General features: G+C 55.4%; 1 protein-coding gene across 1 annotated transcript in view; it reads right to left on the reverse strand.

Annotated features, from left to right (window-relative positions):
- Positions 1–8,764: 8,764 nt before the first annotated feature.
- CFAP77 (cilia and flagella associated protein 77) overlaps positions 8,765–17,596 on the reverse strand; it is a 124,572-nt gene continuing 115,740 nt past the window's right edge. The window contains exon 6 of the mRNA XM_032308112.1: positions 8,765–9,656. Coding sequence (XP_032164003.1) covers positions 9,534–9,656 — 123 coding nt within the window. The 3' untranslated portion in view covers positions 8,765–9,533. The remainder of the gene's footprint in view (positions 9,657–17,596) is intronic.

A 17,596-nucleotide genomic window follows, 5' to 3' on the forward strand; every position in this document is an offset into this window, starting at 1 on the left:
GGGCTGGGTTTTTTTGTTTCTTTTTTTTTTTTTTCGTTGTGTTGTGTGTGTGTGTTTTTTTTTAAAGGGGACTCGCCCACGTGTCCCCGGAGTGATGACGCTGATTGGCTCCGGCCGATTTTGGGGGTGATGTCACGGTTCCGCAAGCCGCTGCCCGATTCCCTTTCAGTTTGATTAAAAGAGACACTGAATTAATTACACCACAGACCCAACTGTTTACCGGCGATTTCCACACGGTTTGCTTTCATTAGGCCGGTGATGAGGCTCCTAATGAGGGTGATTAGCCGAGGGGGGCACGGGCTAGCCGGGAGGGGTCCGGAGCCGGCTGCCGCTGCCTGCCGCTGCCGGTGGGTCGGGTTGGGAGGTTTTTAAAGTTTTCCCTAACCTCTTCCACAGTTATTCAAATTACTCGTCCTCGGGGCTGTCAGAAATCCTTTCTTCACTTCCCCCCGCCCCCCACCTCCGTCGTTTTTTTCCTCCTGCGAGAGAAAGGGACTCAGACTAGCAGAGAAAGAGTGTGTGTGTGTGCGTGTGTGTGTGAAGCCCTGACCTGGTGTGGGGAAGAGATGTTCGTTTAAGCAACATTGTTTTGGGGCATTTTCGTTGGGCTTTAGATGTTTCCCGGGTAGGACATTGCAGCCTTCTCTCTGCCCTCTTTGGACCCTGCAGGCCTAGCAGGGGCTTGGGAAAGCCTGGTGTGGGCCCGAAATGGGGCCAGACCGATGGCTTCGTTGTGGGGCGGGGGTGGAGAAAGTGGGAAGATCATGTCTGGGACATCGAGGACCCCGAGAAATCTGTGTGACCCCAGGGAAGCAGCACACGGGACAAAGAAGACGGGACCTCCTATCCAGCCGATCGCCCCTGCTGTGGCGCCTGTCCCAGGCACTGGGTGTCTTTGTACTTCCAAACAGGGACGTGAAAGAGCTTCCGTATGCGAGTATAGACGTCTGCAAACGGCTGGCTTAGCTTCTTACTCGGCAAGGAGCTGGAGCTCGCCGGGGGACGTGTTTTCAAGGCAGCTCTGGAAACACAGCGTTTTCATTGTGAATAATGCGCCGCCTCACCCTCCCCACTCCCCGAACCACGGTGCTCTAGTTCCGCACCTTTCGGGGTTAGCCTTCAGTGTTGGGGCCCAGAGTGGCGGCAGACCTGAAGCGCATCCTTGGCCAGGATCCTCCTGGCACAGCCCCGGGGATCACAACCCTGGTCAAGGGCGGAGAGAGCCTAACGAGCCGGCGCGGCTGCAGGCAGGCCCCGCGAGCCTCAAGCACCCCGTCGTCCCTTCCCCAAAGACCCCCCAGAGAACTACCTGGGCCCCACGTCCGGCTCAGCGTCCCAGACCACAGCAGAACCCTCCCCCAAACCCAAGACCTGGCGCCATAGAAGCCCCACACGACCCGGCGAGCAGAAACTTTCTTCTTCCTCCGGTGAGGTTGGTGGTGGCCTCACGCCTGGCTCCCCGCGCTCTCCCCTGTGCCCGCCGGCAGATTGGAAGCGGTCTCGCCGCCGGCCGGGCTGGGAGCGAGGACGGGCGCCTCCCCGGGGACCGCGGGCCCTGCTCGGCTGCAAGCTGTCGGGGAGGCAGGAGGGCGGGCGCTGAGGGGCCGTGAGCAGACAGGCCCCCGCCCCAGCTCGGCCGAGGTTGCAGTGGGTGCCTCCTGGGACTGATCGGCGGGTGGGTTGTTAAATTTTCGTTGGGTGGTTGGGGAGGGGGACATAAATCACAAGGACCGCAGGCTGCCCTGGCCCTTCCCAGGGCCAGCCCCAGCTCGGGCCTGATTTCTCCTGCTCTGGGCGCCTCTGGAGGCTTTTCCTCCTCTCCACTCTGTCGCTCCACCCCTGCTCCTTCCCGCCTCGCCTCGCGCTGCATCTTTGGAGAACCCCACCTCCACCGGAGCCCTACACGTCCCAACTTAGTCAACAAGATCCCCCATCCTGGGTCTCTTAACGATGGGGATGCCCCCAGCACCAGGATCCACCAGGTCATGAGAAAGTCATTGTCCTGCTCTTGCCCACAAATGGGTCTTGAGCAGCACCTGCCCTGGGCAGACCTCTTTTGGCCTCTTGGTCTTAGGCTGGGGTTTGGATCCCGGACCTAGCGAAAGGAAAGCTGCTGCTAGCGCTGAGCCCTGAGCCCTGCGCCTGGCGATGATCAGAACTGCAGCGGGGCGTGTGGAGTGTGTGTGGAAGAATGGATCTTTTACAGTTGAAAAGAACAGCATGAATCCAAACTTCATGCAGCCCTGGCCGGCTTCTCAGCGCTCCTTAGAGCCCAGGAATATTTAACAAGTCGTTAGGGTACTGTCATTGGTATTGAATGGTCATGGTCTATTCTCACATAGAACATGCTATGCAATTTATTTGGAAATTTCTCTGAGATCCAGTGTCGCATTAACCTCGCTTTATTCCCATCTGGGTGTCTCCCGCTCTGCCGGCGGACCTCCTCCTTCCTCTTCTCCATCGCCGGGCTGCTGCTTACACCTCAGCCTGTCCACAGCCTGAATGTGTGTGTGCTCACCTGGGCTCTTGTTTGGCTGGGAAGGTGCCTGAGAAGTGGCCCTGGACTAAGCACCCAGGGGTTCCTGGGGCAGGGGGTGATCCACCCAACCCTTTGGGAAAGGAGCCTGGTCAGTCCTGGAAGGATATAAGGGCTTTGAGGTCCAGCGAAGCTGGGTGTGAACCATACCAAGTGACCTAACGTCTGAGAGCACCATTTACACAGCAGGAGGCAGACCTCTTTCCCCCTCCCCAAGGAGGAAGTGGGCCTGCTGGAGGGGCTTTGGGGCCTCAAGGAAAGCAAAGTGAATGAGTGTCAGGCTCCCAGGGGCCAGACCAGGCTCCAAGGGCTACTCAGTCTTAACCCAAGTGTTGGAACTGCCACTCCAGCGCCCAGGCTCCCTCTTCTGGACTCCAAACCCTCCTCCCCAGCCTCCCACTTCCTCCTGGAACTTAGAGCTTCAAATTCCTGTCCTTAGGCCTCCCCAGACCTTTGAGGTTGCTTTAAACACACACACACACACACACACACAACTTCAGCCTCTCCATGGACCCAGAGGCCTGGAAGGTCCCAAACTGCTCACTCACAGACAAAGAGACAGCCACAGAGGAGGAGCTGTCACTCTTCTCCAAGGACAGGAAGGGCAGCTGCATGGACAAGTCTTCAGAAGACCTGGGCTCTAGCTCTGACCTTACTCTGGACAGGCCATGTCTCTGGCCTGGACCCCAACTCTCCTTCTGGTGCACAGATGTTAAACGTCAGAAGGTTGTAGTGAGGGCCGTGGGTGGCAGAGGCCCATAGCTGGTGACGGAGATGGTGTTGAAGGAGACCACACGTCCTCTTGCTCCCACCCCGAGGCTCTTGGCTTGGGTTTGGCTTTGCCCCCAGAATGGGCCTGGGAGTCTCTGGGCCTCTGGCTGGGTCATGGTTCTTCCCAGCCTCACCTCCCTCTCCCCCGAATGCCACCAGGCCCCAAGCATGGTGGGAGGGGTGTTCCGGCCCGTTTTCTTTGCCTGTCTCAACAGGCAGAGCCCCGCAGGGGAGATGTGCCCAAAGCTTTCTGAGAATGACCCTCAGGTCTTCTCTGCTCACGGAGAATTGTAACTGGAATGCCATTCAAGGTTCTGAGGAACTGGGACCAGGGGCAGCACAGTACGGCCAGAGCAGCTGGTTGGGGTTGTGGACTGGCTAGACTTGAAGAAGCAGAATCCTGGTTCCGGAGTCCAAGCTGGGACCTAGGGGAGGCCGGTGAGACATCTTTACTGAAACTTAACTATTCTGCCCATCAGGGATTTTAAAATTTTGATTAAAACAATATTGCTTTGAAGAATTGTTTCGGTTCCCGAGTTTGGGGGTAGTCCTAGAAATGCTGATTCTCTGCTTCACTGTGGTCCCAGCCCTGCTCTGTGGCCTTGAGCCTATGATTTTTTCAGCTGTAAGATGAGGATAATGTTGCCCCTTTACCTGGTCTTCGTGAGGACTCTGCACTGGGCTCAGATCCCAGAGCGGAGTGATTATGTAGTTCATGGTACAGCTACCGCTAACAACAGCCAAAGCTTTTTTCTCTGGCCAGTTACCTTGCCTCGCCAGCCCCCGCAGCGGAGGTCAGCTCCCCGGCCTTGGCCCAGGGCCTTCCCGCTAAAACCTGTTTTTAATGTGGGGTGGGCAGGGGACTTGGATGACAGAGACCAGGCCTGGATGCTAATATCTCTCCGCTCTGCAAACAGATGGGTTGGACAAGGATTTGGACACTTTGTAGGCCTCAAGGTCATGCTGTTCTCAACCATTTGTGTTAGTTTAGCTCAAAACCCCATGGAGCTCCTGAAACCAGGAAGAGAGCAGATTCATGATTTTCCTCCCTCGTTCCCACCCACTCCCCCTCCCTTCCCCGCCCCCCTCCTTTTATCCTGCTGAGTGCGCACTCTGGCCGGGGCACCATGCTAGACGCGGGCCGGGGCACCATGCTAGACGCGGGCCGGGCCGCGGGGGATTGTGACAGAAAGGACCTGCCTCACGAATCCAAGAAGGACAGTGGTGCCCATTCATCTAAACTCCCTTCCGCAGATAATTTCTCATGTGTGGATTCAAGTTTAAAGTGTACCTGCATACAGTTCTGGGTGCCTACGTACAAAGCCAACCTAGTTTTTACGTTTTTTCTTTTAATGATGATTTCAAACATCAGAGCATTTCCCAGGTAAAAAGAAATGCAGCAAAAAGACTGCTTGGGCCCAAAAAGCCAAACGCAAGAGAAGATACTTGATTGGAAACAGACAGACCTGTCTGGCTTCCCCGAGACCCGCCTGGGCATGTGAGCCTCTGGTCCGCTCGCTGCCATGGAGATGTGCCTTCTCTCGCCCCCTAAAGCTGTGATTTCTAAGCCACCACTGCTTGAAGCCCAGGGATAGGCGAACCAAAAAGCCAAACCATCTCTGTCCCCATCCCAGGCCCAAGCCCAGGGCCTGGATTTAGAATATGCGGCCTCCCGGCAGGCTTCCTCTTCAGCTTCTAGCAACGCCCTGCCAGGCAGAAGCAGGAATCTCTGTTGGCTTCCTGCTGCCAACCCCGATAAGGATCCCGCACGACCCTCAGACTCCGGAGTCTCTGTTCTTCTGGCCCAGAAACAATCACCCGGTTAGGTCAGTGCGAGAGACAGAGAAGAGAGACAGAGAAGAGAGACAGAGCGACGGGGGAGGGGAGGGGAGAGAAGGGGAAAGAATGAATGAGGATGAGGTTTGGGCTCAGGCTTAAAAACCTGGAAGTTGGGGCGCCTGGGGGGCTCAGTGGGTTAAGCCTCTGCCTTCAGCTCAGGTTATGATCTTGGGGTCCTGGGATCGAGCCCCCGCATCGGGATCTCTGCTCAGCAGGGAGCCTGCTTCCTCCTTTCTTTCTGCCTACTTGTGACCTCTCTGTGTCAAATAAATAAATCTTTAAAAAGCCTGGAGGTGGACCCAAGTCCGTGGGGGTTGAGCAGGAACGGAAAGCCACATCTACCCCCCAGGAGGTCCGTCCCAGTCCTTGTCTGGTGGCTGCGTCACTCTGCAGCCCTGTCTTGGGTGGCAGGACTCGATGGTTTCTCAAGCCCCTCCCTGTTCCCCCCAAGTCCTGCTTCCAAAGGCCCCATCTCGGCACTCTCACACCTACGCCTGAGCTCCCCCCGCCCACCAAGGGCTCTGCAGCATGAACCTCACAGGGCACTTCGAGAAATTTCAGGCTGACCAGGTGAGGCTCCAGCTGCTTCCCTGTGGCTGGTGGAAGGCAGCGCACATGGGCCTCTTTGGTGAAATCTCTGATGGGATATTGCCAAGAAACTCAACCAGGATGGAAAATGCCAACCAGCAGGGAGAGGAACAAAACCAGGGACACAGGGCAGTATCTGCTGATGGCGTCCTCGCGTGGCATTCATGGTGGTTGACTAGGACGGCTTCGGATGCACAGCCACGGCTCCCCGTTCCCGCCCACCTTGGAGAAGTAGTTTTGGGAGCAGGTTCTGGACCGCGTGGGTCTTGCTGATTTTCCACCTGTGAAGTGAGGGCGGGGGTCGTAGAGGGAGGTAACCGGCGGTTCCCAAGGCCCCCCTGGCTAGAACCTGCAGGGACTCTACCCTGGGTCTTTGAAGGGCAGGCAGAGCCCCCCAGTTGCGCTGGGGGGACCCTCGGTCGGGGGATCCCCAGTCAGGGTCAGTGCAAGCGAGCACAAGTGTTTGGTCTGATGTAACTGGACACCCAAGAAGATGGAATCGACCGGAATCCGACCCGGGGCTTTGTGCGGATACGAATAATTAATGAAGAGGGAAGGACCAGGCTGGGGAGCCGGACTTCGGGGAGGGAGGGACCGGGGAACTTCGGCAACCTCTGACTCGGACTTGCCAGAGGGTGGCGCTGTAGGACAAGGAGCCGAGGTACTCTTGGTCCGAGCGGCCGGCCCGCCCGTGGGTGGGGGGAGCACCCAGAAGCTGGGATCTCCAGGCCAAGGCAGAGGGTGCCGCTCCCCGGGGAATCCGCCCCAGTCCCAGCAGGTCTCCCGCAAGCTGGAGCACAACAGGCTCGCGTCAGCCAAAGACACACCCCGTCGCTATTTCTGTCCCACTCTGGATTGACCCCTTTGCCCAGGTCCTTGACAAAACAGACCCAGTGGGGCCTCGTGTCCCAGCAAGATTGCCCACCCTTCTGTGCATAACTTCCGGTCCCTCAGGAAATTCGGCGTCCTGGTGTGCCCCCTTCCCTTTTTGGGGGGGACTTAAGAGCAAAAAAGTGGGTTAAATTCAAAATATCTTTACTTTCTTGAGGCACCTGGACACAAAGGCTTCCATTCCTGTGTTGTTCGTTTTTAAGGGGGAAGGGGCAGAGGCAGAGGGAGAAGCAGGCTCCCTGCTGATCAGAGAACCAGAGACGGACTCGGTACCTCGACCCTGAGATCATGACCTGAGCCAAAGGCAGACGCTTCACCACCTGAGTCACCCAGGTGCCCCAGGTTTTGCTCCTGGTTGCCCCCTTTCAGTGTGCTTTATTAATAAGAAGACAATAATTCTCATTAATCAGGGCACCTGGGTGGCTCAGTGGGTTAAAGCCTCTGCCTTCTGCTCAGGTCATGATCTCAGGGTCCTGGGATCGAGCCCCGCATCGGGCTCTCTGCTCAGCAGGGAGCCTGCTTCCTCCTCTCTCTCTGCCTGCCTCTCTGCCGATTTGTGATCTGTCAAATAAATAATAAACCTTTTAAAAATAATAATTCCCATTAATCTGTTGCTTCGAAGTGCCAGCGCTGTGCTAATCCTGGTGTACACGTTCTCGACTGTAATCGTGGTCTAATTTAGCTTGAGGAGATGTCCTGTACCGTGCCAGGGTCCTGTGTCACAAGTGAGGCCCAGAGAGGCTAAGACACTTGCTCAAGAGCACACAGAAATTGCTGATGAGGGCGGGCTTCATGCTCTTGACCACACGGGATGGCCGCCAGCTCAGTGGCCAGGCCCTTTGGGCTCTCCTGTGCTCCCACACCAGGCTCCCTGCTCCCTGCGGGTCAGAAGGCTTCAGGGTGGCTTTAGCCAAAACCAGTGGGGGTGCCGGTTTCCCTGTGGCTCCCGTGGTGGAGGGAGGATCTCCGGTCCCGGGAGCAGGTCACACACCTGAGGGGTGTGAGCGTGTGCGGCGCTGGTGCGGCGTTGGAGGGCACGCATGTGTCGGGGCGGGGGTGGACGGCTGATCAAGGAATCCAACCAGACCTGTAAGCCCCCGACTGGGGCTTGGGTACGTCTCCAGGCCTCGGCCTCGGCCTGTAGGGGGTCCGTCCACAGTTACTGCTGGTGCTTACATAGGCCGGGCCCTTGGGATCTCAGGTCCCTGATTCCGTGCAACCTCCCAGCTAGAGGAGAGACAGGCAGTAAAGCAGGCATCATTATTCTGTCGAGGATAAAACAAGTTGACGTGAATTTTACCAGTGGCTATTTCAGGGACTGCGTTTGGAGTTAGGGTACTTGGTTTTTGAGCTAAGATCTGAATGATGAGAAGCGGTGGGCAGAGGATAGGCGGGGACCCAGGTGTTCCAGGCAAGGGACAAGCAAGCGGCAAGCCTAAGGCAGGAGTGAGGGCTATGGCTGCGGGGAACCAAAGAACAGAAGGACACCGGGGGTGGGAGATGAAGCCAGAAGGGACGGCCTCACCGAGGGCGCCGCGGGCTGGGTGAGGACTGTGGAGGTTCCTTTGAGGGCGGCAGAAGCTGCTGGAATGCTAAGGGGCTGCTCAGTGGAGAGCGTGGTTGGAGGGCAGTGGGGAGAGGGGAAGTTCTCCAGAGACATGGTGGTGGCACTTGGAGAGGAGGGCCAGGAAGGGGTCTTCTGGGAGCGACGCTGACAGGCTTGTCTCTGGATTCGAGGCGAGAGAGGACAAAAACAGAGCAATGCAGATTTTTGCTTCAGCGGCAGGGTTGATGGTGGCGTCTCGTATGAGATGGGAAACGCTGGGGGAGAAACAAGTTTGGTGGGAAAAAAACAAGTGTTCTGTCTCGGCCGTGTTGGTGAGAGGGAGCACCCGCCGCTCGCGAGGACAGGTCAGCGGCGGTAGGAAGAGAGCGTCGGAGGTCCCGGCGGGGTCGGGGGGCCGCTCTGGGTCCAAGATCAGCAGTTGGGATCTTCACACCAGTGTGGATTTAGAACCTGGAGGCTGGGCCTGATTTCATGCAGACACGGCTGGGATCTGTCAGGGAAGGTAACCAGCCTCGAAGGGCACCCATTTTGGAACACCATCGGGTGTGAGCTGGGTTCTCACACCGGTGGTAGGTTTAAATAAAGAGACGGCGGGAGGAGGACAAACAGCAATTTTAATGTAAAATAGAGCAGCATAGAATTTTCAGGGAGCAGATGAGGCCATGAAGGATGCTGGAGGGGAGAAGTGCCCAGGAGCGTGGCTGAGAAAGTTCCTCAGCCTGGGCCTCATCCGCCCACCTGTGGGCCCAGAGAGCTCGCTCCTTCGGGCGGGGTTGGCCTTTCCAAGGTCCGTCCGGGTGGAGAAGCCCCTCTTGGCCTGCCTGATGGACAGGCGCCTGGCGTGGAGGGGGGCGGGCAGGCCCTGGGTCGTTGTCAGGGGTCCCTGAGAGAGAGTACTGGCCCGAGGAGGCATCAGGCATCCCCAAAGCAGTTACACTCCTGCTCGGGATATGAAAGGAGTGCTCTCCGCAGGAATCACATGGGGGTTTTTCACACTCAAAGGGCAGAGCCTTGGAGTCGGCGCTTTGGCTGGAGTCTGGCAGCTGCCAGCAGTTTGGGGTTTGGGTTCGCCTCCCCATAGGAGGGCCGGAAAGCTGGGGCAGGGGGGGCTGCAGCAGGAGGAGGAATCCTAACGGGAGGGTCCCTGGGGCTACGTGTGTTCTGGCTAACCTAAAAGAGGGCGGGGACTCTTACCAAAAAGAACCAATCAAAGACCTGAACCTGAGGTCCTTGCCAAAGCAGGACCCACATAAAAGTCTGGTGGGGGGTGGGAGGGCGTCTCACGTGAGCGGGGCAGAGAAGGGGGAGTTCCTCCGACCGTTCTGCCCGGCCTGGCAGGCTTCAGGGGTGGGTGTAGTTGCCCATCCGCAGGGTCCCCTGGCGCACCGCGTGCTCGTCCTGGTGGGCTCTCAGTGCCCTCTGGCGATCGGCCTCCGTGGGGAAGGTGCTGAGGTGGGGACGCACCTGTGGACGGGAGAGGGCAGGTCAGTGGGCTCGCAGCTCCTTCCCGGGGCTCCCCTGCTCTCCTGGCCGGCCCCCGCTTCCATCTTCGAGCAGTGACAGTGACACGAGTCACGGTGAGAAGGACGGAAGTGAGGAGTGAGCGCCCCGCGGTGACGAGCCGGAGGCCTCGAGGGCAATGCCAGCCTTCCGGAGGACACATGGGGACAGATCCAAGAGTGTTTCTCCGTTAGAATGCGAGGCAGTCAGTACTGGTAATGTCTCCCCTGAGACCAGGTGCGGAGCGGATGTGACCTGGCCTGGGACAGCGCCCGGGAGCCCCCGAATCCAAGATCTGGGTCACCACTTCGGGTCCGCCAGACCCTTATTGTGGGCTGTCTGGCCTCAGGTCCTAGGAGCATGTGCTCACCATCTGCATACCTGAGGTCCCAGTGGAACCCAAGCTGAATGTGTTTACCATTTTACAGATGAAGAAACTGAGGCCCAGAGCAGTCTGTGCAAGGCTGGCTGCACAGGGAATCCGTGTCAGAGAAACTGTTTTAGCCTCCACCCCCCATCCCTGGACACTAAATTGTGGATTCTTGCTAGAAAATTCTGTTGCACCCACAGCTCACACCCTGTTTGGGTGTCTCCCCCAACCCCTTCAACTCACGCTTGAGGTGAAAGGGGGTAGGGGCTGCCGAAGTAGGAACTCGTACAAGTCAGGTGGCGGTGGGTTGACTCGGGCGTTACTGTAGGACATAAACCACGTTCTTCATTCTTAGGCAGGTAGACTCTCTGGCGACTCTGCAGAAAGTCATGGACCTTCTCCTCTGGGGGGAAAAATACCCCAAATCCTAACGTACAAAATGGTGTGGGTCACCACTTAAGATCTGTGGACCCCAAAAAAAAAAAAAAAAAAGATCTGTGGACCCTGTCCAAGTCCCCCATGGGCTGACTGTGTGTGGCAGCACTTCCGGAAGCCACCGCAGCCCAAGCCTCAGGTTTTGAATTTCTTGGATGTACATCAGGATCTCTGGGGCTCTTGTAACCCAGGCAGGGCCAGAGCCCAATTCCAAAGCTCTTGAGTCCTCTTAGGGCAGGGTCCTTGCCGAAGTCACCTGATGCCTCCCTGGACCCAGGGCTCCACACCTGTGCTCAACTCCTTTTGGTCAATCAAACCATAATCCTGTTCTCAGCTGCATCTCCAGCTTCAGAAAAGTCCCCAGGTGGCCGCACACAAGTTATTGGGAAGAGAGAAGACCCTACACTTTGTGCGGGAATAAAATAGCCAACAAACAAAAGGCTTCTAAGGTGTATCTTTGTGTCCCTTCTGGCAAGGGATGGCTCGATTTTTACACTGTGATACAATTTTCCTGACACCTGTGCTTCCCAGAAGGCAGCTAGAGATGCTCAGGAAGGCTGGCACTTAGGATCTCCAGACACCTCGTGGGCTCCCTGGCTGATTCCGATGCCCAAACTCCTATGTGTTCAGGGTCTCCTGTAGCATTCAGAGTGGCAGAGTGGCAGGGCTCCCCGGAGGCAGGGCTTCTGCCAGGGAAGCGTAACTCTGCAGCCCACATCTCTGCTAATTCCACATATCCCCCCTGGCCTTTGTAGGGGACTGAATGGTGACCCCCCAAAAAGATATGTCCACATCCTAACCCCTGGAACCGAGGATGTGACTTTTTCAAATGTAATTAATTTAAGGATCTCAAGATGAGAACATCCTAAATTATTCAAGAAGGTTCTGATTCTGCTGGCAAGAATGCTGGAGACAGAAGACATAGACACAGAGGACAGGACCACGGGAGGCCATAGTGATGTGGCCACAGTTCAGGAATGCCAGGAGCACCAGTAGCTGGAAGAGGCGACCAGGCATTTTCCCTAGGGCCTTTGGTGGGAGTGTAGCCCTGCTGACATCTTGATTTTGGGTTTCTGGCCTCCAGAACTGCCAGAGAATGGATTTCTATTGTTTAAACCACCAAGTTTGTGATGATTTGTTATGGTAGCCTCAGGAAATGACTACAACCTCCAAGCCATTCCCTGGGCAATTCAGTCCGCATCAGTGGTACGTGGTGCTGTTGCCTTTTGGTGGGTGGTGTTGGTTTGGTGTTGACGGTGGGGAGTACTGGGTGGTGTTGGTTTGGTGTTGACGGTGGGGAGTACTGGTGGATGGTGGTACTGACGGTGGGTAGTGTTGATGGTGGGTGACGTTGATCTGGTGCTGCTGGTGGGTGGTCTTGGAGGGTGGTACGTGGTGTAGATTGGACGGAAGGAGGCTCAGCACTCACTCCCGTCTCCTAAGGAGGTGGCAGAAGGGTCCAGCCTCAAGGAGCTGCTCAGCTTAGAGATAATCGGGTGAAAACCAGCATACAGACAAAAGAGAACCCTAGGAGAAATTTTCTTTTGTGCAGTCCCCTTTTACTTAGAAACTTAAGTGGGAAAGAAATATTCACTCGTCTATTCATCAAAAAAATTCGCATTAGGTGCCTACTGTATTCCAAGGATGACTGGGATGTTTTGTACTTTAGCATTCAGTTCCATTTTCCCTTTGGTTTCCTAGAGGGACGTTCTGAACATAGGAGGCTCACCCCCGTGGCCGACCACGCATTCTGGCACACACGATGTGACCAGCCGCACTGGGGGACGTGGGAGAGGCAGAAGGCATGCCACATGTGGTCTCTGATGCCATGAGTTTGCATTCCAGCTGGAACCTTAAGGGATTAGGTCATCCAAGACAGGGAGCTCAAGCCAGTACCCAGCCCTGGAGCCCTGTAAAGCAGGGTGGGCACCTGTCCTGTGTGGGGACCCCCAGTGCCTGGCACGGGGCCATGTTTAAACATAGCTGCTTGGTGTGTGTGTCCCAGGTGAAAACCAAAGGAGATTTGTGTGACTGGGTCTGATAGGTTCTTCTAAAGCCTAACTCAAGAAACACCTTGCACCCAGCGCAGGAGGGGTCTTTAGAAAGAAGGGAAGCTGGATCCCTTGAAATCCCCAAATTCCCCAGCAGAAGCCAGGGTCCCTGGAGAGGGGAAGTCCAGCTCTCAGAATGCCAGGAAGCAGGGTGCCCCTGTGGACCCTTCAGATGTGCCAGCCGCAGCCCTTGGATTTCACACAAGCCCCAGACTGTCCAGACGTTGTCTCCATTTTACAGATGGGGAAATAGAGGCCCAGAAAGGTTAAGTCGCTCCCCCGGTCGCACAGAAAACCCAGAGCTGTGGGACTGCCCCAGGTTTCACCGAGAGACTCGACTCTCCTAATAAACGCTCGTGAAACGAATCCAGTGAGTCAGCGCTGGGAACGTTGTGGCTCCTATCCCGCAGACACACTCCCCTCCTAAAATAGCAACTCAGCCAGAGATGAGGAGTCTAATTACAAGTCAGGCCTCAAGCCGTGTGTGGTCACGACCCCACGGACCCCTGGAGCCCCAGGATGAAGAGCTTCGAAGCAAGGAATTCCTTCGGAGATGCTTCTAAATTAAGCCATCCACGGTCTGCCTCCGCCTGGAGCTAGGAAATTGTGACGGCGTTGGCAGGAGGCAGCTCTGCTCCATGGAGCTGAGTCGCTCTAGGGTCCACGCAGGTAAGTAAGAGGCGAACGGCCAGCCTGCCAGTAGCTCCGGGAGCGGAGTGGGCGGGCACAGCTCTACCCCCGTCGGCCAAGGCCCTGCACCTGTCCGGATGGGCAGCATCTAAACAGCATTGCCCAGACAGGGACCGGGTGCCTCTGCTGCGCGACACACGTGGGGACACGCCGGTGAGGCAGACAGGCGGCGACGTATACCCATGGACCCTGCAGGACAGCAGGGTGGGGAGGGTGGCCGCGGAAAACTACGCATGTTTAGTGGCAATTTCTTAGTGGATGGGGATTTGATTTGATTTTAAATTTTTTTAAGATTTTATTTATTTGGGTGGGATTATGGACATTGGGGAGGGTATGTGCTTTGGTGAGTGCTGTGAAGTGTGTAAACCTGGTGATTCACAGACCTGTACCCCTGGGGATAAAAGTATATGTTTATAAAAAATAAAAAATTAAAAAAAAAAGATTTTATTTATTCATTTGACAGAGAGAGACACAGCGAGAGAAGGAACACAGCCAGGGGGAGTGGGGGAGGGAGAAGCAGGCTTCCCGCCAAGCAGGGAGCCCAGGGCCCTGGGATCATGACCTGAGCCAAGGCAGTTGCTTAACCACCGAGCCACCCAGGCGCCCATGGGTGGGGATTTAACTCCAGCTGGGGGGCGGGGGCAGGAAGGCCTTTCTAGAAAAGGTGAGCAGGCTGGGCAGGGGATGATGGGGAGAGAATGTCCTAGATGTGGGGACCTACCAAAGCCCCGTGGTGGGAAGAATCTGGGCAGATGAGAGGAAGGGAAAGCGAATTGGTGCCCCTGGGGGACAAGACGAGGCAGGTCGCCGAGCAGCCGTCGGATCTCGGAAGAGCTTAGTGTCCACCGCTGGTCCTGAGATCCCTAATCCCCGCAGACAATATTTCTTGACTCTCTGCCATCGAACCGGAATAAAAGATTCCCAGAGACCCAGGGTTGGAAGAGAACGTGGACGCCATGGAATCCACATCTCCCGGTGAGAACCCAGGTGGGAAGCCTCTGGGCTCAGCCCCCGCAGAGCGAGCCAGCAGCCCACCCGCCGCCTTTTCCGTGTCCACCCCCGCCGCCTGTGACCCTGCCGGGCCCCCGGTGGGATCTGGATTCCTGGATTCCATTTCCCACAAGGTTGGACGCATCCATGCTCTTCCAGTCCACTTCCAACGGATCGGCTTTTCGTTTGAGCCCTGCCTTGTGGTACCTTCCCCTCTTCATTAATTTTGCTCGTGATTCCGGATTCCTTCTTTGAGGCCACTCTGTCCTTCTCTCCCCGGCATCTCGAGTCCTCTGTGAGCTAATTACCCCGCACTCCGTCTTTTTCTGATAACACCGTTTATATAACCCAGAAGAGCAACTTCTCTGCCCTCTTCATTGTCTCTGATCTCTCAGTTTCGGGTTTGGAGGATATTTATTTTTGTTCCGTTCTCTTTTCATCTAATTTCTATCAGATTTCCTTCTTTGGTCTTTTAGTGATTTATAAACGTGCTTTTATAAATTTCCAGGCAATTGTATTAGTTCCATCTGTGACTGATTTCTAATTTAACTTCTTTGGTGCCGAGGTAATTTGCATGAATCAGACCCTGTGCATTTGCTCCGTTTTTACTTTTTTATGCTTCCTTGGAAAGCGTGATCTGTTTTCAACAGAAAACCGCCGTTTGAATGACAGTTTGCCATCAGGGAGCTGGTACCCGTGTGTCCTGGCTTCGGGGGTAAGATATGGCCATTGTCCTTTGGCTTCTGTAACAGTCGTTTGTGTCTCCATGATGTTCTGGACTCTGTGCTGGGCACCAGGAGCCTGGAAGAGTTTAGAAAGCCCCTGCTGGGCGCCTGGGTGGCTCAGTGGGTTAAGCCGCTGCCTTCGGCTCAGGTCATGATCTCAGGGTCCTGGGATCGGGTCCCGCATCGGGCTCTCTGCTCAGCAGGGAGCCTGCTTCCCTCTCTCTCTCTCTGCCTGCCTCTCCATCTACTTGTAATTTCTCTCTGTCGAATAAATAAATAAAATCTTTAAAAAAAAAAAAAAAAAAAAAGAAAGCTCCTGCTATCACAGACCCAGAAAAGAGTGATAGAAATATAATCACACAACTAATTACTCAATTATAGTTGTGCTGAGTACTAGAAGAAGTACCAGATTTCTTTTTTTTTTTTTTAAGATTTTTATTTTTTTAAAATAAGCTTTAGACCCAACATGGGGCTTGAACCCACAACCCCAAGATCAAGAGTCGCACGCAGCACCGACCGACCGAACCCACCAGCTCTGTAAGAGGTTATAATACAGAGAATCGGACTCATACTTTGGGGCCAGAGAAGGCTTCTTAAGGGGATAACATACAGGCAGAGACTCAAAGAATAAGGCAGAGATGCGGTTGGAGGTTGGGGATGAAAGTGGCCTTGGCGTCCCAATGCAATCACAAAACAGGAAGAAGAAGAAATGAACGGGCCCTTCACGGAGGGGGGATCTGAAGGCCAACACACGCAGGAGGCGTTCTCATCCTAGCACAGTAACCAGGGAATAAAGAAAGAAAAGGCCATTCCGTGCCCGTCGTGCCGGCGGCAGTAACAGTAACGAGCCTGACGCTAGAGGTTTCAGGGACATCTAGCAAGGGCGGCGATCGGTCTGACCACTCAAGGCGATCGGGCATCACCTGGAAACACTGGGCATGTGCTTTCCCCTGAGCCAGAGTCTGTGTTTGGATGGAGACCCTAGAAGGACTTTCAAAAATGTCCACTAAGAGCTGCGTACAAGAATCCTCACGGTCACAGGACCACAGGGATTAGAAACGCGGCATGTCCATTGGTGAGGACTGAGCAAACCAAAGGTGCTAAATTCGTGCAGTGGAACGCCCTGCTTCTGTTAATACGGACGCCCCAGAGAGGTTCCGTCCAACACGGTGGTCACGAGCCACATGTGGCTATTTACTTTTGAAGTAACCAAGATTAAGTGAAATAAAAAATTTGGTCCCTTTGTTGTACTAAGCACATTCCAAGTTCTCAGTGACCCCATGTGGCCCGTGGCTACCAACGGACTTTCCCATCATCACAGAAAGTTGTATAGGACAGCACCGCTCTAGGTCTGTCTGAATCGACGCGTAGAAATCTCGAAAACAATGCTGCCGGGGAAAGAAAGTTGAATTTACGGAATAGAACATAAGGATGATGCCATTTATATGAAAGATTTAAAACCGACGGAGGAGTCCCCTGTGGTGTTCAGGCAAGAGTCTGGATCTAGTGAGGCAGAGCAGGAAGGAAAGAAGGTGCTGGAAGTCATGCCCTGCCCTGCCTTGGGGAGGGGAGGGAGTGGGAGCAGCGGGGGAAGCTGGGAGAGCCTCCGTTCATCTGTAAGGAATCACTGCCTTTTCCTCTTTGTACTGTGAGCACAACGAGGTGGGGCTTTGCAACTGCGTTTTGGATAAGTGACCGGCGCGGAGGCATGGGGGCTTCCCCTCCATGCACAACTTAGAGTTACTCTGTTTCAGGAGATTTGTTTGCTGGAGATTCGCGTATGATTCTGTCTGAATCACGAGCCTTGCTGTCCAACGAAGGTTCACAACCGGGGGTTTGTGACTTTGGCTCGTGCCGACTGTCCCCGTGGTAGACTTCCGCTGCTTCGCTGGGCACAGTCATCTCAGTGCCGAAGGAAACGTCCAAGACCCAAGGAGGAAAGACGTGGTCATCCTGCCTGGTGACATCGGTCTCCGGTGGGTGGGCCAGCTTGGCTCCGCACGCTAAAGAGTGAGCAGCGCGCCACCTCTTCTCCGTCCCCGTCTCTTTCCCGTCTTCTTCCTTCGGCATGAGGCCTCTTTGTAGGCGGGAGGTGGAGGCAGACAGGGCATGGGGCTCTTTACAGCATAAGGCAGGCCCTGTGGTCACGGGTGGCACCGTCCCCAGATGCGTGTGGAGGGCGTGTGCATGTGCTCGCCGCCGCCGGGAGGAACTCGCCACAGCTGGCCAGGTGTGCGGGCTGAGCGGCCTCGCCACGTGCCTGTTGAGTCCAGGCCCCCAACACGGTCCTATGAAAAGGGGCAGCTGGGCTAGCTGACCCGCCAGTCCTCTCTCATCGGCCACACAGGAGTCCCCAACTGGACACCCGGCCTTCCAGTGCCAAGTCTGGGGCCCAAGAAGGCAAATGGCAGGATTTGAGGGGAAAAAACAGCCAGATTAAAAAAATAAAATCTGCCAAAGAGCTAAAAAATAAACAAACAAATAAATAAAAGGCAGCTGTAGAAGCTACAGATATCTAGTTGAGTTTGGGATTTTTTTTGTTTGTTTTTTAAGTGACAGCCTCTCGGGGACTGGGAGAGAGGTTTTGCTTTAAAAGATTGAGGGCCTGTCTCCTCTAATGAGAGGTACTTGGAAATTATGGAT

The sequence above is a fragment of the Mustela erminea genome, chromosome 12 (genome assembly GCF_009829155.1).
Source record: "Mustela erminea isolate mMusErm1 chromosome 12, mMusErm1.Pri, whole genome shotgun sequence".
Lineage (NCBI taxonomy): Eukaryota > Metazoa > Chordata > Mammalia > Carnivora > Mustelidae > Mustela > Mustela erminea.